Here is a 25,534-nt window from a genome sequence, read left to right on the forward strand (position 1 = left end):
TCCAGTAGAGTCTTGAACATTTAACAATTTATTGGCATTTAGTGATAAGACTGAAACAGTCTTTACATGATAGTTTTTCAAAACATGGATCAGCATCTTATACTTCTGCATGAAAAGCACTGACTGTAGGATGTGACAATGAGTCAAATGACAAAATAATAGAGATCTGTGAGTCTATGACTATTGAATGGCTTTACAACGTCTGTCTCTGCCAAAATAAGAATAGAGTTGAATCAATACAGTCTCTCTGTTTTTACAAAAGCTCAATCACTTTCATGAAGGAAGAATTTATTGCAGGACTGTTAGACTACATTAGTTTTAGTTCGGTGCACAGACAAAACTTGCAACTGAGTGTATATATCAGTGTCTTACATAGATTTATATTGATTTAATTAATTCATGAATGGTTGTAGTTGCTGTGGTACTTTAAAAGGTAAGACCATGTCTTAAAGCACAGAGCCATTGTTGTTTTGCCTTTTCAAGAGGTTTTATAATTTGTATAAAGGTAAAGAGAATGTAGACAGTCTGAGGAAAAAGTCAGAGGAAAAACTTTTAAAAAACTGAATGTAATTTAAATCTAACCTAATTTTAATAAAATTAATAAGTCCCCAACTCCCCACCACTAGTCTGCCGAGATATAAACTAAGACCATACACTTATGAAACACATCAACTAAGCAGACATACAAAAAAAAAACTATGTAATGAACAATGCTTACCGTGTTATCTTACATTTGCCCTTAATTATAAAGCCAAAAACAACAGAAAATGTGCATTCAGTATTCCTCCAAGCGACGGTTAAAGCCTCTCAGCAGCATTCAAGTGCTATTTTGGGACCTGCTACATCCTGGCCAATTTGCTTAATCTTTGCGCAAGCTTAATCACCATATCAAGATAGGGTAACAAAGCAAACACAAGGAAACAGTGCCACAGCAAAATGAAAATCTATACTTTTATTAAAGGTTCATTAAATTGTTTGAACTTTAAATTTTGTACTATAATTCTTTGTTCAACTGATAAGTGTGGGTCATGGCTAAGTATTTTGTAGAATTATTTTTAGAAAAATAAGGAAAACAGTGTTCCAAACGTTCTATTTGCCTAATCATCTGGAATATGTTTGTGTTTCGTCATTTGCACTGAAAGGCAAAGTAATGTAACTGAGTTTGGCTGAACAAGTACAATAAAAGACTTAGTAAGCACTAGAATAAGGGAGTAAATAAGGGAGGAGGTAGTAAAAGTTTATGACATCAAGTCTCCAGATCAAATTATATTAGTAAATCTTTATCACTTCACTGACTGACTTTATCACGCCAAGCAGATACCACAGGTGGCTTTGACTATTTCTAATTTGCAGGGAGCCTCCATAATCAGATTTGAGAAGTCTTGGCCTAATAGGGATTTAGGCCTAATGGGGACTTGCTGACAGCATGAGGCAGAATAAAATCTTCAGAGAACAATTTTACTGCACAGCAGGTAGTGAAAGTCAATATTATATTTCCGAACACACAGTGCATTAGTATTTGTACTTCTTCAGTTTCCTGCTGCATGTAATTAGTTAGAAATTTTATAATATATTTGAAAATTATGTAATTTTTATACAAATTTGGCTAAGAAATTATATCCAAAGGTTTGCACTGTGAAGTAGACTTACTCTTCATTTTGTTCTGCTATCATCGGCTAATGTTCTAATTGCATGGGGGTGAGAGCTGTGTCACTGTACTGCAGCTATCAGGCAGTGTGCCAATTACCAACTGCCCCCTGACTGAGCAAAAACTGCTAATACCTCCTCCTCACACGTGTTTGCAGAAAGACGGAGACTGCTGGTTGGGGGGATTGAAGAAAGGGACTGTGTAGGCCACACAGAGTCCAACATGAAGAAAAGGTCCAATGCATTATTTGTTGAAAGTGTGAATAAGCATTATACTAATAATTTTTCAAGTGGGTTTGCTAAACTGCTGACTAACGTCATAATTTTGGCATAGTTGACCTTTTTATACAGTTTATGTGCTGTAATTAACATTTTTGCTCAGCCTAAATAATTCAAGGCATTTGCAACGATTGCCTCACATTCAGTCACTAGGCAGTAATGTCACATGTTGATCTGTTTGGCTTAGCAAAATCCAAATTAGTGAATCAATCAGTGCCACATACTATAGGCTACAGGCAGTAAAAATCAACAGTCTCTCAAAGGTCACAGTGTGTCTACACAACAACTCTCTTTCTCCCCAAAGCCCGATAGGCTTTTTATATTTGTTATATAGATTAATCACTGTCAATAACTGCTTGGAGAAAAAATATAGTATACACACTTACACTTACAACCGACTTATTGTATGACTGAAATTGTCAAACTGAACCAAATTACTACAATCAAAAACTCAATCAAGATTTTTTTGTTCTGTATATGTACGGTTTATGATCTAGCACATCAAAAAGTGATGTTTTTCCCTCTTATTTTCTTTAAAAAAATTTCCATATTTATCAGGTTACTAATGATAAAAGCAACCTCTGAGAAAATATCATACAGTGTCATAAATTATTTTCTTCTCCCAATTGTTTTTAAAATTTAAGTGCGATTCTTCAAGATATATCTTGCAAACCCGCGCTTAAAGGTATGCAACTAGTTATTATTTTCATCACAAAATAATAGTTTGTCATCAAAATAATTCCATAATCTTTCTCTGTTGCAAGTGACACTTTGGGGCCATCTAACGACTGGTAGCGTTATTGCCTAAATGCAGTCTTTGTTTTGGTATCAAGAGGGCAAATGTTCGTGAATAATTTTAAAATCATAGAGATATATTTTGGTATTCATACAATTGTGTCTATTTTTCTGATATATTTAGCGTCACCGCTGTTATACTTTCCAGGAAATCGTCAGGTTTCGGCTCGATTAACTCCCCTTAAACCCATCGTGCTTCAACTAGTCTGGTCTGCTAAACAGCAGCGGGTGTGCTGTCCCGGTCCGTCGCGTAGACGCCGCCACAGCCGCTTTCGCTTTAGTGGTGTGCTCTTTGTCACTAATTGTCTTTCCCATTTTGATCCTGGTTTTTCGATTCCATCAGATCAGTCAACATGGGCAAGAAGGAGGAAGAGGAGATCATCAGAATTGCTAAGAAGATGGATAAAATGGCGCAGAAGAAAAACGGAGTAAGTTGCTTAATGAGAATGAATGCTAACTTGCCCGCTGTTTAGCCGTTCTTAGCGATGTGAGGTGTAGCTAACGCTGTGGTAGGGTTAGCTAACTGCAGACTCTAACGTTAGATAATTGAGCTTCTTGCCAAATCAGCCAAGACAGCGTGAACACACCAGAATGACATTTTAAGCGGTGACTGCACCGGTGCATTTAACAATTAGCTCCACTGTTAACGAGCCTGTGGTTTTTATGAAGTAGTATTAGCCGCAAGTGGCTAGCGTGGAAGTCTGTTTATGTTAACAGATTGCTAATAGTAACGTTAGCCACATAGCAGTGCACTAGCTTTGTGACTTACTACACAACTACATATCGATTTTAAGATAAGTGAAATGACGTATCACAATCTTAAACGCCGTTGTCCTTTACGTTTTGGGATTTACACGTGGCTGAGTAGCTTGTTTGGCAAATGTTTTGACAGTTAGCTTTTAGCCGCCCATCTAGTTAACGTTACTGTAACTAACGTTACTAGCTAACTTAAGGCGGAATGGTGCTTTTTCGTCGATACACGTAAATTTCTACACGGATCTACGTAAAGAAAGAGATTATGAGTAACCATAGGTCTTAAACGTACATATACTGTAGACTGTATGTACAAATACTGTACATACTTTATTAACAGTATATGGTCCCAGAGGCCCCGAGTTTGTTGTTGTTGTTTTTTTCTATTGCTTTATTGAACAAAAGGAGCAAACAAAATGACATTCAGTGGTTGGAAACAAAGATAGTAAGAAAAGAAAAATAGCAAAAGCGTGTAAACAAAGGACACTGTACACACTATGTTATATAAAAATAACGTACAATTTTACAAGCTCTTGTGTTTACAGGGTATTGCTTGCCGTCTATTTTAAATACCAAGAGGAATTCCCTCTGTATGTAAAACTTAACTCAAGTATTATTTATCTCTAATGAAAGACCTTTTTTTGTCAAATAAACAAAGAGCACATTTTTAAAGATAGGACAAAATCCCAACCATTAAATTGAATCATGATATTGTTAGACATGTATGGGAATAAGCACATTTCCAAAACAGTTTATTCAAATAATCAATGGCACATTTCACAAAAACTACAAATATTATCAAGGTACTTTATGAATCTTTCTAGAAAGACCTTTTAAAGGAATAACACCAATGAATAATTCTAAATAAAATTCCTTTATTCTCATCTTATCTAAGATGAGATTTTCCACTGGATACTACATATTCGACAATGACCAAGTCATTTTAGAATAATGCACAAATATTTCAGTTACCTGAATTATTTTTTATTTTTTTAAGAAATACAACGTATTTCACCTAGTAGTAGTTGACAAAATAATAGTAGGGTTTGGTGCTTACAAAGATGTATGAAGAATTACTGTGTTCCTGTTAAGCAGTTGAAACCTAATTGGATTGCATCAAAAAATTTTCAAATTCTTTAGGAATTATTGGAGTTTTTACATTTCTTAAAACATTTTACATTTCAGTGTAGGACAGAAGTAAACCGTTTGAATTCAGTAGCTGATAGATCAATAGTCAATAGTCTCTGTTGTTCCAGATGTAATCTCTAAATCTACATCTATGTAAATTAAGGACCAGGAAAGAAGCAGAAGAATAGTAAAAGGTTGGAAAATATTAACACAGGCTGCCCGTTTTGTTCTTGTAGAAATTTGTTTACGCTGGGGTAATAATCTCTACTACCTGTTTAATTCTACTTCAGTAAATCCTGTTTTGCTAAATGCCAATGTGCTTCTTGTGGTCCACAAATATGTACAAACTTCTCTGAATGTAACCAGCGTATCTTAACGTGCGTGCAGAGGTGTAATTAAAGCTTTACAAGTAGTCACTATATTCTAGTTGTTATGTTCATTATAGGGTAATGTGTCGAGTATTTGCTCAAATAATCACCTTGTCTTAAAGATGTCAACATAGTGGAAAAGGGCTATTACAATTTAACAGAAGCAAAGCGAGGCATTGAACATTTGATTCAGTATAACTTCACAAGAAAATCAGTATCTTTTTATCCGTCTATCTATCAATCTAGTTAAATCAAAAATCAAAAAATCCAGTTTTTATGCCAGGTGCCCTTCCTGACGCAACTCTCCCCAATTTCTCCTGGGCCTGGGACCGGCACCTCATGCCTGGGGATGGAGATGGGCTGTTGTGTTCAGTGGGGAATGAACCTCCGACCCTATGGTTGGTAGGCAACCACTCCGTTACCTGAGCCACTGCCACCCCCTCTGTAAATGCCAAATTGGTAAATTTTGACAATGTTTTTGATAAACATGCAATCTAAATAAATCTTTTTCTTTTTTCCCTGTGTTCAAACTGTTATCACTGGATAACAGTCAATACTGCCAAACTCACTCATAATGGAATTATTACTGTTAAGAAATAAAACTTTAGTCCCATACAATAGTGCAGTATATGTCAGGGTTTACTAAAGACAAAGATTTGTGTTTTTAGACCACGCTGATGCAGTTGTTAATGTCCATCCAATCTGAAGCAAATTATACCTTAGAAAAGTTCATTGTGAAATGGGTCAGCCTGTATCTAAATGCCCCTCCTCTCTCACCTCCCCTCCTCTCCCCCCTGCAGGCTGGGGCTTTGGACCTATTGAAAGAGCTTCGCAGTGTCCCCATGACTCTGGAGCTGCTTCAGGTGTTTTTGCTCACTCGTTCTCTAGACCCATCATTGACACTGACAGCACTGAAACTCTGAAATACTAACACAGTGTCTGTCCGCAGTCTACCAGAATTGGGATGTCTGTTAATGCCATCCGTAAGCAGAGCACAGATGAGGAGGTGACATCCCTAGCCAAATCCTTGATCAAGTCATGGAAGAAGCTTTTGGGTAATTATTGCTTTTTCTGTTTACTTACATCTAAACGAGTCCCTGGAATAATCATATTTGAGCTAGTTGGGGCTCTTAGCTGTAACTGATCAGTCATAACTTTGAGAAGAATTAGCAAATTTGATTGTTCTCTATTTTAATATATTGCAGTCTGTGGACACCAGCCTTTATAAGCATCCAACTGCAGTTTCTTAAATCCTCCAGTTACTCTTAACCTACAAACATGTTACTAAGTGAGTTGCTTAACAGCACAAACAAAGGATTGGCATCAAATAGTTTTAGTGAAGATTTCAGTGAGACATTCACATTGATGGAAAAACTTAGTCAATGAGCAAGGGTTGTTAATGATTGTGTGTAGCATGATGGTGCAGGAGTTGGCACTGTCACTTCACAGTTAAAAGCTTCTGGGTTTGAACCTGCCAGCCAGAGAGTTTCTTTGGTCTCTCCTTGCCTATGGGGGTTCTCTCCGTGTATTATGACTTTGTCCCACAACCAAAAGCAATAAAGGTTATGTACAATTCCAAATTGCCTCTATTTATGAACGTGAACACGAATGGTTGTCTGTCTTTATATATCAGTTTACTCTGACATAGATAATAAAAAAATAAAAACATTTAAGAACCCTATAAAGTGTTGCAGGAAAGCTGTGAAACAGTCCTTTTTTTTTTATAGACATTCAGCTGTTAGGCATACAGAAGTATTGATTCTAGAACCCTAATATTGCCCTTCGTATCACCATCACTTGTATGACTTTCAAACTTGCTTGATTTAACTTGTATTGTAGACGAACCTGGAGGTGGAGATACAACAACGCAAACAACACCTGTTTCTCCATCACAAGGAAGTCCGGAAGCAAAAGAAGAAAGGTAACAAGAAAAGTTCTGACATTTACAGATTTGTTTGTATCCAATATCAAGACAGCCATGTTATTTGTTTATGCCTTGGAATTAATTTTAAGCACTTTATTAATGTTTTTTTTTCTTTTGTGACTTGCCTCAGTAACTGATTTAATTAATCTTGCTTCTATAGCAGCTCCAGCAGTAACTCCAGCAGCAAAAGTGAGCCCACTGAAGTTGCAACCAACCAATTAATCAACACCTTTCCTCGTGCCCCCAGCACAACTGAGCCTATCAGGCTCAAGTGCAGAGAAATGCTGGCCAATGCTCTGCAGACTGGAGGTAGGCCTGTTATTATAATATTTAATATTAATCAGCTTGTTTGTTTTTGTGGTTAGTAACTATTTGCTTTATGCACTGTATATGTAAAATTCTGATTTGCCACAGTCTGACATCTTTTTCCCCCTAGATGATTATATTGCTATCGGTGCTGATTGTGAGGAACTTGGAGCACAGATTGAAGAATATATCCTTATAATTGGATGTCAATTCGTGTTTATAGGTGATGTTTGTATGAGTTTCTTTATGTTGTAAATTATTCTGTTTTTAATATACTGTAGATACTGATATTTCAGCTGTGCCTGATGATTGTTTGTAGTATTTATTGAGATGTTGTTTAGCTGTATTTTTTAATTAATCTCTTAATTATAGCCAATAATATAAATTGATACATTTAAAAAAAATTTTTTAAAAATGTTACTTACAACCCCAATTCAAAAAAAGTTGAGACGATGTGTAAAATGTAAATAAAAACAGAGTTCAATGATTTACAAATCTCATCGACCCACGTTTTATTCACAATAGAACATAAACAACATACCAGATGTTGACATTTTACCATTTCATGGAAAATATTAGCACATTTTCAATTTGATGGCAGGAACACATCTCAAAAAAGTTAGAACAGGGCGATGTTCACGATAGTTTAGCCCCCCCTCTTCTTTTAACAACTGTCTGTAAACATCTAGGAAGTGAGGAGACCAGTTGCTGGAGTTTTAGGAGAGAAATATTGTCCCGTTCTTGTTTAATGGAGGATTCTAGCTGCTTAACAATCCTGACCCTCTGTAGGTGGATTTTTCATTTTATGATGTGCCAAATGTTTTTAGTGGACTGCAGACAGGCCAGTTCAGCACCCCAACTCTTCTCCTGTGAAGCAATGCTGCTGTGATGGATGCAGTATGTGATTTACCATTGTCTTGCTGAAATATACAGGACCTTTCCTGATAGAAGGATGGGAGCATATGTTGCTCTAAGACCTCTATGTACTTTTCAGCATTGATGTTGCCCACATGTGTAAGCTGCCTACACATGGGCACCACATACCATCAGAGATGCAGGCTTTTGAATTGTCCTGATAACAAGCTGGATGGTCCCTCTCCTCTTTAGTCCACAAGACACGGCGTCCATGGTTTCCAAAAAGAATTTCAAATTTTTATTTATCTGACCACAAGATAGTTTTACCTTTTCCCTCAGACCATTTTAAATGAACTTGGCCCAGAGAATGTGGCAGCGTTTATGGATCCTGTTCACATATGTCTTCTTCTTTGCGTGATACAGCTTCAAGTTACATTTGTGGATTGCACATCGAACTATGTTCACTGACAGAGATTCTGGAAATGTTCCTGAATCCATGCAGTGACCTCCAGTAGAGAATCAGGCCTGTTTTTAATGCAGTGCTGCCTGAGGGCCCAAAGATCACATGCATCCAGTTTTGACCTTTGGGTCATGACCTTGTCCATTGCTCACAGATATTTCTCCTTATGCTCTGATTCTTTTGATGATATTTTATACTGTAGATGATGAGATCTACAGTAGTCAGCAATTATACATTAAGAAATGTTTTTCTAAAATTGTTCCGTAACTTTTTGGTGCAGGTGTGGCGCAGATTGATGAATCAATTAGTTGTCAAATGCTCTTTATTGGCCGCAATTATTTTCCCGTTCTTTAGTTGCCCCATTCCATTTTATTCGAAACGTGCTGCTGCCATCAAATTCAAAATGAGCTAATATTTTCCATGAAATGTTATAATATCTCAGTTTTAAATTGTTTCATTCTATTTTTATTTACGTTTTACACATCATCCCAACTTTTGGGGAATGCCTTTATAGGCATGCAATTACTTAATTGTTTAAATTATTAATCATTTAAATGTAATAATAAACCTTGGGCTTTAAAGCAGTATAGATATAAACACTAATTTGCTGTAATGATATGAATTATGCATTGTTAGAATTGAATTCCTTGACCTGCTACCACGCATCTTCCAAGAGTTTAAGAACACAGACATGAAATACAAGAACCGTGTGCGGAGCAGAATCTCAAATCTGAAGGATATGAAAAACCCTAATTTAAGGCGGACTGTACTATGTGGGAGTGTTACCCCAGAGCGGATGGCTAAGATGACTGCAGAGGTGTGTTATTGTTAACAGCTTAATGTTACACAGTCTGTAATACAAGTACGACACACAAGATTTTTTTTTTCAAATTATTAGTATTGATTTTATTATCTGTTACAACCATAGCAGGTGTAAATAGTTGAACTTATAAGCTTTGTTACTGCCATTTATTTGCTTCGATAGGAAATGGCCAGCGATGAGCTAAAGGAAATGAGGAAGAATTTGACCAAAGAGGCTGTTAGAGACCACCAGATGGCCACCACCGGAGGCACTCAGACTGATCTATTTACCTGTGGAAAGTGCAAGGGGAAGTGCTGCACCTACACACAGGTAGAGATTCCCATCTATACTTTTCTTGTGGCAGTAGGTGAAGCCTTAGTTGATAAATATTTTCAATAAAATATAAGATGAAACCACTCATTAAGAACAAGTAATATTTGATATTTGATGTCAAATTGGTTGACCTGTATTCTTTGATAAAGTTAGTTTGCTATTTTCTTTTTGAATTTTGTGTAGATAGGAGGAGCATTGTTAATAGTTACTGATATTGTAATAAAGGGTTTGTTTTTGTTAATCGTTCCCAGGTTCAAACCCGCAGTGCTGATGAGCCAATGACCACGTTTGTCTTCTGCAATCAATGCGGGAATAGATGGAAGGTATGTTGGTTAATGCAAGCTTTGTTGACTCAGTCTTGGCGACTCTCACTGTCAATATGCCAAGACCTATGCTTATGTGTTTCAGCATTTGAGTTGTTAGAGCAGTGTCTCCACACAATATGCAAGAAAGCATTCAATTTTGAGTTTTTTTTTTCAATATGTCCAGTTTGGTTTTAATCCACTCCCAGTGTTGAACAGCACTCGTTTTATTTTCAGTCTGTGCTGAGATCAACCCTATTTGGCATTTGAACAAAAATCTGCGCACTGCAGATTACTTAATATTATGCATTATACTTAATATTTGCTCTGGCAAATCATGTTGGACATGTTTCACCGCTATTTAAACTTGTATTGTACTTGTTTTCAGCAGTGGTAGTAGTCCAGGCATGTTAATTATTTCTTTAATTATTTAATTTATTTAATTATTTACAAAGGTTGACATAGTTTTGTCAAGGGTGATCAAAATCCTTTAAGTTTAACTAACACAATTTCATCAGAAAACCATTTGATAACATTGTATTTTGAGGAAAAATAAATGTTTTCTTAGTCAAAGAGAACTCACTAATCCAACACTGGATGACACCACAGCTACTGAGTAAGGTTTTGTAATAAAAATTTGTTACTTTAATTTTGGTTTTGCAGGCGTTTGTTCATGTGTTGATCATGATTAAAACAAATATTCCAAGTATGTGCTTATTAATTTGTGTTGTTTTTTTTGTTTGTTTTTTTAAACTTCTTAGTTCTGCTGAATCTGCAAACATCATCCTCAGCACTCCAACAAGTAGAAGCATTTCTGGACCAGGTTCTGTCTATGTGCAACCGATTGGAGCTTTGTATTCTTTGGTATATGGCACATAATGCGCCATGGAAAGATGTCATGCAGTTACTGCTTGAGTAAATATCCTGTTTATAGATTGAGTTCATTGTAAGTTTTCCCTGTGCCCTCCCCCTAAATCTCAGAATTAGTTGTATCTCACTGTCAGACATATGCGATCAATCTTGTCTCGTTCTCTTTTATCTGCATTTTTTTAATATGTAGTTTTAACACTTTGGATAATATTTTGCTTTCCCCTTACAACATTGCATTGTTTTATTTAATTACCCAATAAATTGTAATCCATTTGAATAAAAAGAATTGATTTGTCTCTTACAGTATGATGTACCTTCATTCTCTTCTGATTATGTGAATCTTTAACATCACACTTAATGCATTCAAGGATCTGAGCCTGTGTGTGTTTCTCTATGTGTGTTGAGAGCATACATCTGGTATTGGTGGAATATTCATCACATCAAAGTGAATGCTGATATATGCATAATAATCTGTCTGGAGACAGAATAATGTCATTGACTGAACCAGGAAAGATGCACAATTGTTTCCCCTTCCTCCGGGTTTTTTTGCAACTGCCAGGTGCAACCACTCTGTGCTGAAGAGCTATTTTGCAGCTTTACATCCACAGGAACCCAAAATGAGTAGCTCGCTTTTGTCGATGGATTTTTGGGAGGCCACGTGGTCAGTGACGTAACAAGTTTACTACAGCTTGGAGATCATTAGGTGCCTTAGCACAATGCTTCAAATGACACTAGTCCCATTAATGTCACAGAAAAATAAAATGGTACATTTCTTTATCTGGATTCACCTGATCATTTGTTTCTATTTTAGGTGAGTTTGTGTTCATTCTTTGGCTATTTGTGCCTGTTTTTTGTTATTTTCTCTGTTTACAATATTTTGAGACTGTCTGTAGTCTTTTTGCACCTTTGATAGATATATGAATCCCCGAAGGGAAGTTTTTGTGTTGCAGTAGCTATTACACACAATAGTAGTACAATATACATAAAAAGTAAAAAGATTTAATGAAGTAAAAAAAAATAATAATAATACATTGTGCAGTTTAGAGAGGTGAACAGTCTAAAAAGCCAGAGATATGTTCCTGTATTGTCCATTGAAATGCCTTAGTACGTGCTATATACTGTTTGTATTCATGCATAAGCAAAAGCAGTGACCTCCTGTAATGTTCTTTGTCACAACGGATTTCAAGAAGCCTATTGCTGAAGCTGCTCTGCTGTTTGAGCAGCAGCTCATGGAGAGGATGTGAACTGTTCTTCATCATGTTTAACAGTTTGTGCAGAATCCTCCTCTCCACTACGAAGTCCAGAGTTCCCACTGAGGTCCCCAGGACAGAGCCAGCTTTCCTAATCAGTTTATTCAGTTTATTAGTGTCACTGGCTCTGATGCTGCCCCCAGCAAATAGCAAAATAGACTGCATTGGCCATAGCAGATTGGTAAAACATCTGCAACATCTGGTTGCACACACTGAAGGACCTGAGCTTCCTCGGGAAGTAGAGTTTGCTTTGTCAAGTCCAGTCTGTTGTTGAGGTGAAAGATATTTGTACCCCTCAACCTCCTCAATCAGATGCTGTTGACTCTGCTCGCAGTCCTCCCGAAGTCCATGATCATCTCTTTGTTTCTAGCCACATTCAAGATGAAGTGACTGTTTCCATGCCAGTCCACAAAGCTGTCAACTAAGCCTCTGCCTCCTCATCACCACTAATACACCCACCACTTCAGAGTCCTCAGGGAACTTCTGCAGGTGACAGGATCCCGGGTTGTACTGGAAATCAGAGGTGTACAGGGTATACAGAGAGGTGATGGTGGTGTACTCTTTTTTCTGTGGTGTCTGTAGTGAGAGAAGCTGTGGAGACTGTAGGGGGAGGGGGGGGTGTTGTCTGTGTGTCTGGAGACAATGGAGGAGGTGGCAGGTGGGGGCCCTGAACTGAACCTGTTGAACCATTGATTAAGATCATTGGCTCTATCCAGGTTTGGTTCTCCTTAAATCCTGTGATATTTTTCATACCCGACCACACGTCCTTCATGCTGGTTCTCCAGTTCCCTCCTATAAGAGTCTTTGTTCTTCCTCAGTCTCCCTTTAATCTCAATCTGAGCTCAACAAATATAAAGCCCAGTAATACAAATTCATCTGGATGTTGACGAGAGTACTTTGTTTTGCGATTTTATATGTTAACGGGGAACGTTAACGAAGAATTGAATGTTCAAAAAGTTCTTCAAACACAAAGACACGAGTAGTATGTTAATTTAGACAATCATTTGTTTGGGATCAGTGGGATTCCACAAAGGTTGAACTCTCTTTTATACTTTTTGTGGAAAAAAGCTCACATCACTGGCAGGTTAGAGAATCATTTGTTAGCTTTCATTTACTTTTACTTTACTCCTTGTGTGAAGCCTAACGGCCAAATATTAACAACGTAAAAACACATGAAGCTCAAGTTTATAGAATGTTTTTGCTATATGTGCATTATTCATGAGTTGTGTATTTTTTAATAATACCCGTTCTATTAAGCTTCTAATTCCTGTTACCTCCTTAATGATATTTAGTCTTTCTAAGCCAATTTCTAAATATCATGAACAACTCAAACTAAAGAGATGATACTCTTTATTCATCTGATCAGGATATCTAATTGCAAATCAGCATAATCATGTACCAAACACACTGACACATACTGTTACTTCAACAGTAATATTTGTAATCTCCTTATTTGTTGAAAATCCTTTAATGCTATTGTGACTACGATGCAGGACCTCAGTGGCATTAGATGAACATATAAACATATTTCCCAGGCTAATTCTGTGTTTGTTGGCTGCTTTATATGGTGAGGCAGTCAAATCATTTGGAGTCAATAAAATTATTGTGCTTTATTTTATCTTAATCAAAATGCCCACAAGTTATTATTTTCTTGGAGAGTAGCAGAAAAAAACTAAACCATATACTGTAAACATTCACATTATTTGTTTTTTAAAAATGTATTCTTCAGTAAACTCAGCGCAAAATAACACATTTCATATAGTGAACAGAAGAAGAAACAACATTTATAGGCATCACTCCAAACCATTGGCTTAGATTGTTTTTGAGGTTGATCTGCGCGGTGAATCCATCAACTCAAATTGCACATAGTTAAAGTTAACTCTAAGACAAGTAGAAGTGCCACCGTGAAGCACACAGGTTGGCAAGAAGTTCACATCAACCAGCCCTATCCACTGAACTATGTCCTCTGCAAATATACATGTGCTGTCATCACCCTCCGTGCTACCATACTGGACTGATGTAGTCACGACTAAGGAATCAAGACAAAACACATGCAGTAATTTGGCCAATGAGAGGGACAATTTCCAGTAAACTGACTTCATGCTCCAGTAACACTTGCTTATGGCAAGAGTCTGGAAACAACCATTGCCCATGAGAAAGATGTCGTAAAATTGAATGTCAAGGCACTTCCCCATGTGAGGATCTTGTCTTTGAGTGACATGTTTGTGAGGCAACAAAGTAATTCAACTAAAACTATCAGAATACAATAAAGTATTTACCACTTGGCAACTCCAATTTTAGTCTGTGGGAACACTCAGTAAACATAGGAACACAGTTCACTTTGGTGTTGCTGCTAACCTGGTCTAACCCCAGTGTCAGTTTCAATTGACAGTCAATTTCTTATAGCAGATGGTCTATTTATGATATGATTTGTAAGTCCACATCCTCCAAGGTGATTCAATCACAGTCAAAATCATCAATCTCCCACAAAGTATTTTAGGTGTTTGTAACAATTTACTAATTTTGAATAGGTTTTCTAGAAAGACTTATGCAATAGACTTACTGCTAAAATAGAGCCTAGTTCAATTTGTACATTTTTGATTCAATAATGAGTATAGCCTGCAGCTTTGTACTCATTTCAGAGCAGGTCAGTCAGATGTCTCTACAGACAAATGCACAAGCGTGACTGGAGAATTAAAATAAGCATTTTTGTTGGGGGGGGGGATTCGCCTTTTTTGCTTTCTGGCTACAGCCAGTAGCCACTTATTTTGGCTTGGCAGAAAACCTATAAAAAGAAACAAACATCAAATCAGCCTTTTAGCTTCGACAAAGCTCAATGATTATCAATGATTGCCTGTTTAATGTATCTAAAGTCATACATAAATCACAATTTGCTGTTTTTAAGGGGCTTGTGCTGGACTTTTTTGTTTTTGGCAGGGTCCACTTCACAGGCAACCAGTGGAGACTCCAGAAACATTACTGCTCCCAGTAACGTGGAGTGCCCGCGGATTGTCATACAACTGCTCCAGGCCAAGAAGTAGTTTGGCACGTGACATCATGTTCATGTTCATAAGGTAAAGCTGTGTCGTTACACCAAGCTAAGCAGCTGCTGGCTGTGGCTTCACATTCATCACACAGTCATAGGAGCAGAATTTATCTTCTCAAGTGACATCCAGTAGAAAGCAAATAAGCATATTTCCTGAAATGCTCTACTATTTCACTGGGTTGTCGGTAATAACAGATTAATGAATAATACTTGCATTTACATGGACAAACCCTTTCAAAAAGATTCTTATTTTCCCTATAATCAGTACAAGTTACACAGTTATTTCCAGCAAACTTCAAAACAATATATTAGGGACCCATAAAATAAAATGTATATACAATTTCTATACTTTTTGACAGCAACGTAATATATAGTTTACTTCGCCACAGGACATAAATATGATTTATACTTTTTGTTTTAGTTGCTTTAGTATTGGCATTACATATAAATAAAATAAAATAAATACTTTATCTGGTAAATAAAATGACTTCGTACGCCACTGTTAAAACTATATTAAACCTTTGAGATGTTCAGTGCGTAAACATGAATAAAAAAAAGGCAAATGTCTGTGATGACGATTGATTAAAGACAGTAAAGAAACGCTTCCATTGTTGATTTGAGTTTCTGAAGGAAACTAATTGCACATAATGACAAGAGTTTTTGTCATTTACTGTTACTTCACCAATAACCACATGTACAGTAATTTCACTCGTGCACAGTTTCTTCATGAACTGGAGTTGCCAAGTCGCTGTCACAGGTACCAAAGTGTGAGGTTATGTAACAAAACAGGGTGAAAGCAAGGTAAAACTATAAAGTACCCCACAAAGCTGCCTGCAAGTAGAGCTAACGTGTAGCCTTTGACTTGAGCATTGATTTTCATACGCAGTAAATAGAACCAGGCGTTTCCACATAAAATATCTGCAATTCCATTTTCTACTATTTACAAACTCATAAATATATAGTCTACAGTAGGAATCATTTCCCCCCCAAAAAATAATACAAAAAACAACAGACCATAAAAAACTCTGAACACAAATAAAATAGATTATTTCTATCAAAAAGAAAGAAAAACAAATAAAATGTATTGATATTCCTTTGGAGTGTTTTGCTGTGTTGATCTGTAGCAGTACTTGTGATGTCGAGCCCTCGGGAGATTTTCAGACCTGAGTGTCTTCAGTCAGGTGCAGATCACAATAGCGCTGAGATCCCTGGGAGGGGCCAGGCCTGAGGCCTGGTTCATGTAATCCTACACTGAACATACAAAGCAAATTTTTAAAAAGGGGGTAAGGATGGGGAGGGATTAAGAGAGTTAAAAGATCACAGGTCATCACCACCCTAAGATTCAGGGGACTGCTCTGACAGAGTGTTGAGCAGGTTTTTGTAGGCTGGGGAGTTCATGTAGCGGGGATACGAGTCTCTTTGCATTAGTGTGTAGATCTGCAGCTGGGCATCGTCGAAAGTGTGTGAGGTGGGTTCCTGCATGTTCCTGTTTATCGCTTCCCGCACGCGAGAATCGAGGCTCACCTGGGAGTTCAAAAGATAAAACATTAGGAAGAACCGTTACAAAGCCTTTATATATGAACACTTTGACATTAAAAGGGAAAAGTGTTTAGTTGTTTTCTTCCTGCGAGTTGAGATGACTAAATCATGTCACAAAGACAAGACAAAGCCTGGTTCTGTCTAAAGGCAGCTTAAATACAATGAGAAAAAGGATTAAGATGATAATTCATTTATATATCATTTGGATCATCTGGATCTTTCTTTAAGAAAGGTTCCATCCAGATGTGGCCAAAACATCTGTTACATAAATAAATTATGGAAGACTGGTGTGAGGCCATCTTTATTATTTTCCTTAATTTTTTTTACCATGAAAACTATAGATTCTGGTGTACATTCACCAGACTCCTCTTCCCGTGTAATTGTTAAGAAATTAATATTTTTAGTAAATTTTAAATTTTTATACACACACACCTTTTTATACAGGCACACAAACAAATTATATTGTCTAAATTTTGGGACTCCACAGGTGACCCCTAGCAGTTTCGGATACTCTTGGATTGTATCCCCCTCCTTTTATTCTGTATGCTAAGCTCTGCTAAATGGCTGTAGCTTCTCATGTACCATGAAGACATGAGTGTAGTATTGATCTACTCATTTGAGCCTCTCTAATTGAATAAGTCTGTTTTCTAAAATGTTATATTGTTCCTTTAAACTCAGGGACAATGGGATGAACATTTGTCAGATGTAATTAAATTCTATGCTTCGAATGAACACATTTAAATGACACAATGAAATTGAGCTGCCTGACCTCTTTAGGCGAGAGAATAGAGATGTAGTCCTCGTAGATAACCCGAGCCTTTTGCTCTATCGCACTCTTCGTGGTCTCTTTGCTGAACTCCTCACAGGCTAGCCAGAAGAGCATGTTCTCCTCGCTGAACTCAGTGCGAAGAAACTGTCGGAAGGAGTTCCTCCCCGCTGGGCAACACATCAGCTTGTCAAACGATTGCCCCCATGAGCGCACCTCCTCCAACGTGGGCTTAGGACTGCAGACAGCACGGACAACGTGGGAGTCAGTGATTTCAACTTTTAGCAAAAAATAAACGAATAAATACATTTGAATGGATTTTGTAGTGAATTTAAACGGACCAGTCTTCACAGTCTGCGGTCCCTTCCTTGACGTCATAAGAAGCCTTTCGGTTCCTGTCATCCCGGTCTTCATTCCTAGAGTTAAAACCGAAATTAAGAAACCACAACCACTGATGTTGAAATTGTAAATAGAACAACTAATATACAGTATCAGCATTTTTGGTCATGTTTTTCCCTGTACAGCTAAAATGGTGAGAGTCCATGGGTTTGAGAAAATTATTAGGAGACTTTCAATTCTCTTATTTGCTACGTTTTCATTTTAGATAAAATGTAAACAAATGTACGTACTCTGTATATAGTTTGCAGTTTAGCTGTAGCCTTTCCATAAAATCTTTAAACATGTTTGTTTAGCTTTTAATCTTGTTGTTGTAGCTGCAAATGCAGTATTTTTCCTGTAAATGTGTTCTCTGACATTTACTGGGAACTGAAATTCCTAGACCCAAAATCCTGATTCAGGTGTGGTTTGATTTCCTTCACCAAGGACTCACATTTCTCACATTGACAGCAGATCACATGCAAAAAATAGCAAGAACACACTGTGTGTCACAAGCTGCAGCCTGCTGTTGAAGCACAGCAGCTCAGGCTGTGCTGTTGTGCGTGCAAAAACGTCGGCCATGCTGGGCCACGACGAGTGACTTCTCAGGTGGAAAAGACCTACCAGGAACAGCTACAGCAGCAACACCAACAGAAGCAACATGCATTGGAGCCCCGTGGGTTGGCCTGGCCCGGCTGGCCCTGCTGGGCCGGTGCAGTTCCCCCCGCTGCCGACTCCTGCTGTACCGACATCTGCCTCTTTCGCATCTCCATCCGCTCTGATCCCATGGGCTAGAGACAGGAGAAAGGGAGGCACTGAGTGTAGTGTCAGTAAGAGTATTTAGCTGAGATTTTGTCAGCTACTCATTTGCAATATTAGAGTCTCTTGGCTTTGCAATGTATTTTTGTGATGATAAGGACAAAAATAAGGGCCTGTCTGTTTTATTCTAAGAATGAAGAGAGTGTGAAATCCTTAGGGGGCATCCATTTTTACCAACATATTCAATGTGATGAGATTAGTTAAAGTAATTTACATCACACTTCCAGTTGACACCAATCTGTTTGTTATATGTGCAGGAAGTAAAGTGCTACTGGTGTTCTCTGCTCGGAGCATGTGCTGGCATGCCCGGAGGTCACACTGTAAAGGAATGCTGTTTGCAGCATTCACAGGAAAAGTATGGAAAAATAATTTGGTGATTTTTTTTTCCCCCCACTAATGCCAAATAGGCACCCACCAAGCACATTTCTGTCCCTCTAATCTCAAGCTGGCTGCATGTTACCTTATACACTCTAATTGGATCTTGGTTTTAAAGCATGGGTTCAGTATCCATAATGCAAAATTTGAAATATCACATTTTTGAAAGCCTGAGTGTAAAAGCCGCACATTGAAGGATTTTTACTACTTGTTGGGACCAAATAGAACAATAAATCAAATACACATGCCAAAGAATATAGAAATATTTTTCTTTTTAGGATTTGTAGGTGTCTAGTGTCAGACTATCAGACACCCTGATGCTACCATGTCCATGAGAAATTACTGTTCTCATTGTGACTATAGTACTATAGTGTATTGAACAGAATCCACATGAAGGTTTGCAGGCCTATAGACTACACACAGGCTATGCTCACAGAATGACTTCTTTTCTGATTTTACCAGATGTTTCATCACCGGGTCAGACACTGCCAAATATCGTCAGATCATTTATGTAACAACGCTTCCAACACACGGGATCATCCGGCTACTACCGGACACGAGAAACCGATGCTTTAAAAATGTCAGAAGACTTGGTACATGGAAGGGGGCCCTGAAGGCGCAGCTTGCAAATCTATAACCGCAGCGTCGCTCTATCGCAGCCTTTCAGTGAATACAAAATCATTTGGTCATTTCTAAAATGGATCCGCCTGCGGTTTCGCTCGGGTTCGGCGCTGGTTTCAGCTGCACATTTCGTGCGTCTTGCCAAATGCCATATTTTTACGCGTTAGGTGTCGGGTGCTTCAAAGCTGACACAATTGCAGTACGCTCAACAGCTATAGACGATGAAATGGGGGGTGGGGGTGGTCGTATCCAATCATAGAATAAACCGTGATAACACCAAATAACCCACACTTGTTCTTCCGTCTTACAGCAGTACAAACGTGAGGGGATTTGTTGGTCTCTGAGCGATGTAACAGCAGAAGCCACTGCACTAGAAACTCGCACACCACATCAATGGAAAGTGCCTCCATGAAGAACCGTAGAGCTTCATCGCGCTGGACAACCACCGAAAGACACTGCCTAGATCTGTTAAAACCCCACTGAACAGCAAGATAACGACATGCCATCTAAAACGCCGGGAAACGCTCCACTCACGAAATGTATGTGCAATGATACACCAGTCTGCTACCAGTACTTACAATTTCACCATGTATGCACAGCGAGAAGAGGTAATTCTTTGCCTTGATTACATCCGATGGCACACAAGGCTTTTTTTCCCCCCGACCGGCTGCTTCAAATCAGTACGCATGCGTCTTCTGTGGAACTCTATCAGCCCAGCGGAGAGCGTGAACCCCGTCAGACTGGCACAGGTTTACTGTGCAGCCAAGTCCTTTCCTGCCTTGTCTGTGAGAGAGAAACGGAGCATTGTTGCAAGGGTGGATTCAAGTCCGTGTGGGATCATAAAAAAACTAACGCAATAAGCAAAACCTTAAAGTAAATTCAATTTAAAAGCACCTGCAGTCTGTTACTCGAGCTCTTATAGCATTCTTGATATCTACAAAGTTCAAAGAATATAAAGAAATATTGACAAAAATGTGAGTCTTCCAATGAGACTTTTTCACGCAGTCGCTGTCTGTGGTGCTGAAACAGTAGGCAGCTCTTGGTGCATTAAAAGGAAAAGAAACAACGTAATGTGTCTTAGTGGGCCACCACAACGGCTTCACTCTGGCATTGACTGATGGTTACAGAATAAAGGGGACGGCTGATTTACAGCGTCCCTTCTCTCCAAAGCAACAAGTGGACCCAAACCACGCCAGCAAAAAAATAATAATAATAAAAAAATCCCAAGATATGTGTCAAGCATTCGAGCCTGAATGGTTCCCATGATGTATGCACTCGTCCAGTCACGAGAATATAGAACAGGACTAATCTGGCAATATATTTTTTTCACATCTCTCTTGCACGCTGAACTCTGAACCACGCATTTATTTCTCTGTAGGTTTGCAGTGCATGAGCGCTGTATGCACTGCAGAACTACTCTAATACACCTCTGTCTGATCTACTCCTCTTTCTACATTCAAGGTCAAGTGATGAAGATTTCCTCTTGTATTTTTTACATTTTACATATGTGTTCCGTTGACTAGAGTTTCCAGCCTCCTTTACTCATGTCCTTCGCGTGGATCTAAATGCAGATGCCACCTTTGTTGCCGTTCCCACTGAAACACCAGCCAGTTGAGCAGTCTCTGTGACTGAAGCTCCTGCCATTGATGCCCCCACAATAAACTTTCAAAGTCACTTAGAGCTTTTCTTTTCCTTATCTTTACCCAAACTCCGAATCAGCTGGGCCTGTTCAGCAGTTTTAAACATACCACAGAGCCTGACTGGAAGTTAATTTCTCAGCTCTAGTAGTAGTACTGCAGTACTACTTTGCAGTACTCAGTAGTGTGGAAGCATCTGCCTTTGTAATTTTTCTCCACTCATTTACGTGGGGTTTTCTTTAATTAGTCACAGGTTTGTATATATCGAAGCATACACACAAAGATGTACACCTTGAATCTGCTATTTGAGTCACTGTTTAACCAGATTTTCTGTACAGCTGAATGGAGACTATAAACTACCTTTATCAAAATTACTTTATTAAATTATTAAATTAAATTATTTTTGTGATGGTGTCTTTTACATCCTGGTCCACATTGTAGGGTGTCTTTAAGTCTTGAGTGTGCAATTAAGTAGTTCAGTAGTTCAGTATGGGCCTGCAACCAGTAGCGATGTGGAAGACAACACTGCCATCTAAAGGCAGCACAGACCACAGCACTTAAATGATATCCTCCACCCATGGAAGTGAAGCACTAGCTGACTTGAAGTGAATGAATGCTGATATATGTTTTTTGAGAGAAATGGCTACATTGGCAAGATTTCATCTTTTTACAGAGACCACTAATTTTTAACACAGTTGTCTGAGTCTTCTACTGCATTCATATATTGACTATTTGATACTAAATCAAGGTATAGGTAATAATATATACATTTCACACATAGCTTTCAATGCAGTCTAATACTCCATATGCCATTATTAACGGATTGCTCAGGTGCACGTTATGTCTTGCCTTACATTAACACCAGATGGCAGTCTGCACTCAATAGCTGCCTTTTTTGTAACACTGTTGTACAGCATAGTGTGTTTCATCTAATTATCGAGATCATTCACACACATTTGTACGGTTGCTTGTCTAGGCCACATTGTCAGTTAAGATGCTCTCTGATGCCATGGAAATCAAACTCGCCAGCCCCACACTGTAATAAGACATGCATCAAAATAGAACCACCTTTTAAACAAGGGTGGACAGTTTTTACACTGTCCACAAACTGTGTTTAACTGTATGATACTGACAGTGTGCTCACTGAGGGATTAGGCTTTTTATCTGTTATGTTACCAATTCAAAGTGCAAAAGAATAACATGTCTTCAATTCCCGATTATTTAGTTTTCCATTTGGTTAACTAAGGGTGTATCCACACATCTTTCTCCTCCCCAGAGATATGAACATGTGATTTTCTCCACCACATTTCATTTAACACCTACCCCTGTTTTCATGTTATGTAACACAGACCCACAAATAGCCATGTGGGATTGATACATACACACACTGATCATAGACAATACTTTATGCTGCTAAAATTCAATGAAGATGTTGAAATTTCCCTTTGTAAAGCTTTGAGAAAGATAGACTTTACCACTGATTTTAATCACCAGAGCTCAAAATGCAGGCAGTAAATGGGGACAGCTCAGGCAAGGAATCTGTGAGCATTTTGAAGGTGAAGATAAATAAAGATGCAAACGGATTACATGAAATGTATTTTTCTCCTTGTTTGTATTTTATTTTCTGCTGGCATTATTGCTCTTCCTATTAATTTCTATCTGTTTCCCACATGTTGATCAAGGGGATCTTTGTACAGTAAAGGTCAGACTCAATAATTTTACTTACTTGGCCCAATAAACCACAAAATGCACCTCAATTGGTTTAACAAGCTTTTCCAACCTCTGTCCTTAGACCTTTAAATCAGATAAAGAAAAAATGCCAGTATGTTAATATGAATTTTACATTATGAACATAAGTGCACTGACAACTTTCCATGCAGACTGTCCATTCACTATAACGCTACAATAAAAAACAATTAATAAAATGGGTCATAAAGGTAATAAATTATAGCTAATGGGCAACTTTACCAATTTTCAAATTGCTCTCTGTGGCTTTAGTTTAGTGTGTAAATGTACATTAATGCTTATCAACTTCTATCAAGTTCCATGTGTTTAAATATTTGTCTGGAAAACTCTTCCAGATGACATCACCCTTTTGCCTAGACAAGCAACCGGACAAACATACCCATGTTTTCATGAAATTTTTCATGCAGTCTTATATACTGTATGTTTCATTCTGATTTAGTTTTCTCCTGTCCTCCCACTCAGTTCTGGAGCACCTGTGTCCTCGTGACTCCTTCAATCCCTTCCCCTCTGCAAATAGTAACATAGGTCTTGTTACTACAGAGAGCCAAACGGAAATCTTTATTTATCCCTTTACCAACAATCCTTTGGCTGCCAAACGTTAAGTAAAATAAAATCCTTACACTATTTTTAGAAGCCAGTTAAGGTAGTCAAAAAATCATAGTATCTTTCCCATTAAATATTGCTTTCTGATTTTAATGCTGGCTGGCTGTGTGGCTCACTGTGCCATAGTATTTACATTTCTAATGACTGTTAAATGCAGTGTTTCAAGACACACCATCATCTTCTTTTAATCTTCCTGAGGCTTGATCAGACAGGAAGAACTTCCCCAAAAAGAAAATTGGGAAGAAGCAAAAAAGGGTGCTGACCCTAAGACAATGGCAATCTGACTGCAAAATAACATGCATTAAAAAAGGATGCACATTTTAGGGTTGTGTGGATTCTAACCCTCATAAATTTACTCATTTCAAACAGAATACTTTGAAATGTTTCTAAAAACCTGTTGGGTACAGATATAGTTTCACTTGGCTGTTTGATTTGTGATTGTTTTAGGAAAATTGATAATAATCCTGTTATGCATTTGAGATAATGAGGCTCTTATCAACAAGAGTTAATGCTTGATGTGAAAAAAAAACTACAACACCTCCATACCTCAAGGCACTCCATCTCCTGTTCCTGTCGGTCAGGGTCATTGTAGTTCACTGTATAGCTCACGCCACGCCGGCAGGCCCGGGCCAGTCCCCTTATACGCTGCCACATAAGGGACCTGCTGCGTCTGATCCCCCGCAGAGCAGCCGTGGGCCTGATCTCCCACTGCCTCACCGCTCTAGCACATAGCATGCTCTAACCATGACGCCCCACAGGCCACATGAGGTTCGAGTCCATTTGAGATCATAAGAAATCTACACAATGTTTGCTCCTTTCCTCTGTGTTTTCCCGATGTCTTATCCGAAGAACATTGTGACACAGAGAGAGAGAAAGGGAAAAAAAGCAACAGTGACCCTGACGAAGAGAAGTGTGTTTACAAAGAAGAGGGCAGAAGGGGATTAGGATAGTGTTCCTACTGGATACAATCCTGATTCTTCTGTGCTTCAGTGTGTTTCACCAGCTTAGCCCAGATTAAGGCAGGAGGTCTTAGTGTCTGAGTGACGTGAACAGAGAGGAAGACTAGACATTGCTTTGTTTGTAATTGCACGTGCTCCTTGATGGATTTTAATAGATTAAAACACATTAATAAATGGCCTTTGTAAACATGTAGTCACAGTGCAAACGTGGCATCTTTACATTGGCCTACACTGGATTCACGAGACAACAACTCTGTTGGTAGATGGTTTTTATTGCAGAGCTCCAAATATGTTGTGCTTGGTCGTGTCTCTCATTACAAACTCACTCTTCATTGTGGAAATACACCTGATCACACAGCTGAATGTAATTGATGGGTGGTTAATCTTATTTTCTAGCCCACCAGGATGACATAAGTATCACTGACAGACAGGAAATGATAGCGTTAACTTTGTCTGCCCACCTGCTTCTTCCTTCAAGATTTTTTTGTTTTTAGAGGATATTTGCAGTCCAGCCTGGAGCACACACCGTCCTCTTGGTTGTATCACTGTCATGATTTTAAAGACACCATGAGCGTATTAGTTCCTGAATCAGTCATATTCAATAGAACCCCGTAATCATTTTTAAATTTAAGTTGATTTAAATGTACGTGCTACATACATTAAAATGTTTGGAACAATAGTGTCAGCAGGTGAGCAGGCCTTTTTACTATGAACTCCTTTTCACCTTGACTTGCTGTTTGAAGATGCCAAGTAAACCGATTCAGTGCCAACTAAAATAATGTCCTAAAACTCCTTTTTACCATGAACACACATGTACTAACATGGGCCCTCTCTTCATGGAGGGTGTATTTTGCCTCTTACTCAGTGACAGCTAGTATCGGCTCCCTACACCACGTCTGGCAAGTACCAATCTTTACTTGCTAATGTTAATAAATGTGTGTATATGTGAGCAACACATACTTATGAGCTCATTGTG

General features: G+C 38.3%; 2 protein-coding genes across 3 annotated transcripts; one reads left to right on the forward strand and one right to left on the reverse strand.

Annotated features, from left to right (window-relative positions):
* The first annotated feature begins 2,940 nt into the window (after window positions 1–2,940).
* On the forward strand, window positions 2,941–11,123 carry tcea1 (transcription elongation factor A (SII), 1). Of its 2 annotated transcripts, none has more exons than XM_067475055.1 (10): window positions 2,941–3,149; window positions 5,771–5,833; window positions 5,920–6,025; window positions 6,810–6,891; window positions 7,058–7,203; window positions 7,331–7,387; window positions 9,178–9,332; window positions 9,501–9,647; window positions 9,902–9,973; window positions 10,714–11,123. In XM_067475055.1, the coding sequence occupies exons 1-10, from the start codon at window positions 3,075–3,077 to the stop codon at window positions 10,720–10,722; spliced, it is 912 nt and encodes a 303-aa protein (XP_067331156.1). In that variant the 5' UTR covers window positions 2,941–3,074; the 3' UTR covers window positions 10,723–11,123. The 2 variants fall into 2 exon arrangements, with proteins under 2 accessions (XP_067331156.1, XP_067331154.1); XM_067475053.1 differs by having other exon boundaries at window positions 2,944–3,149; window positions 7,055–7,203.
* A 2,539-nt stretch (window positions 11,124–13,662) lies between these two features.
* rgs20 (regulator of G protein signaling 20) lies at window positions 13,663–20,768 on the reverse strand. The gene is made up of 5 exons (XM_067475056.1): window positions 20,192–20,768; window positions 18,423–18,589; window positions 17,765–17,839; window positions 17,427–17,661; window positions 13,663–16,642 (listed from the first exon to the last, which is right to left on the reverse strand). The coding sequence occupies exons 2-5, from the start codon at window positions 18,584–18,586 to the stop codon at window positions 16,454–16,456; spliced, it is 663 nt and encodes a 220-aa protein (XP_067331157.1). The 5' UTR covers window positions 18,587–18,589; window positions 20,192–20,768; the 3' UTR covers window positions 13,663–16,453.
* Window positions 20,769–25,534: the final 4,766 nt, after the last annotated feature.

Source organism: Channa argus, chromosome 14 (genome assembly GCF_033026475.1).
Source record: "Channa argus isolate prfri chromosome 14, Channa argus male v1.0, whole genome shotgun sequence".
NCBI classification, from domain to species: domain Eukaryota; kingdom Metazoa; phylum Chordata; class Actinopteri; order Anabantiformes; family Channidae; genus Channa; species Channa argus.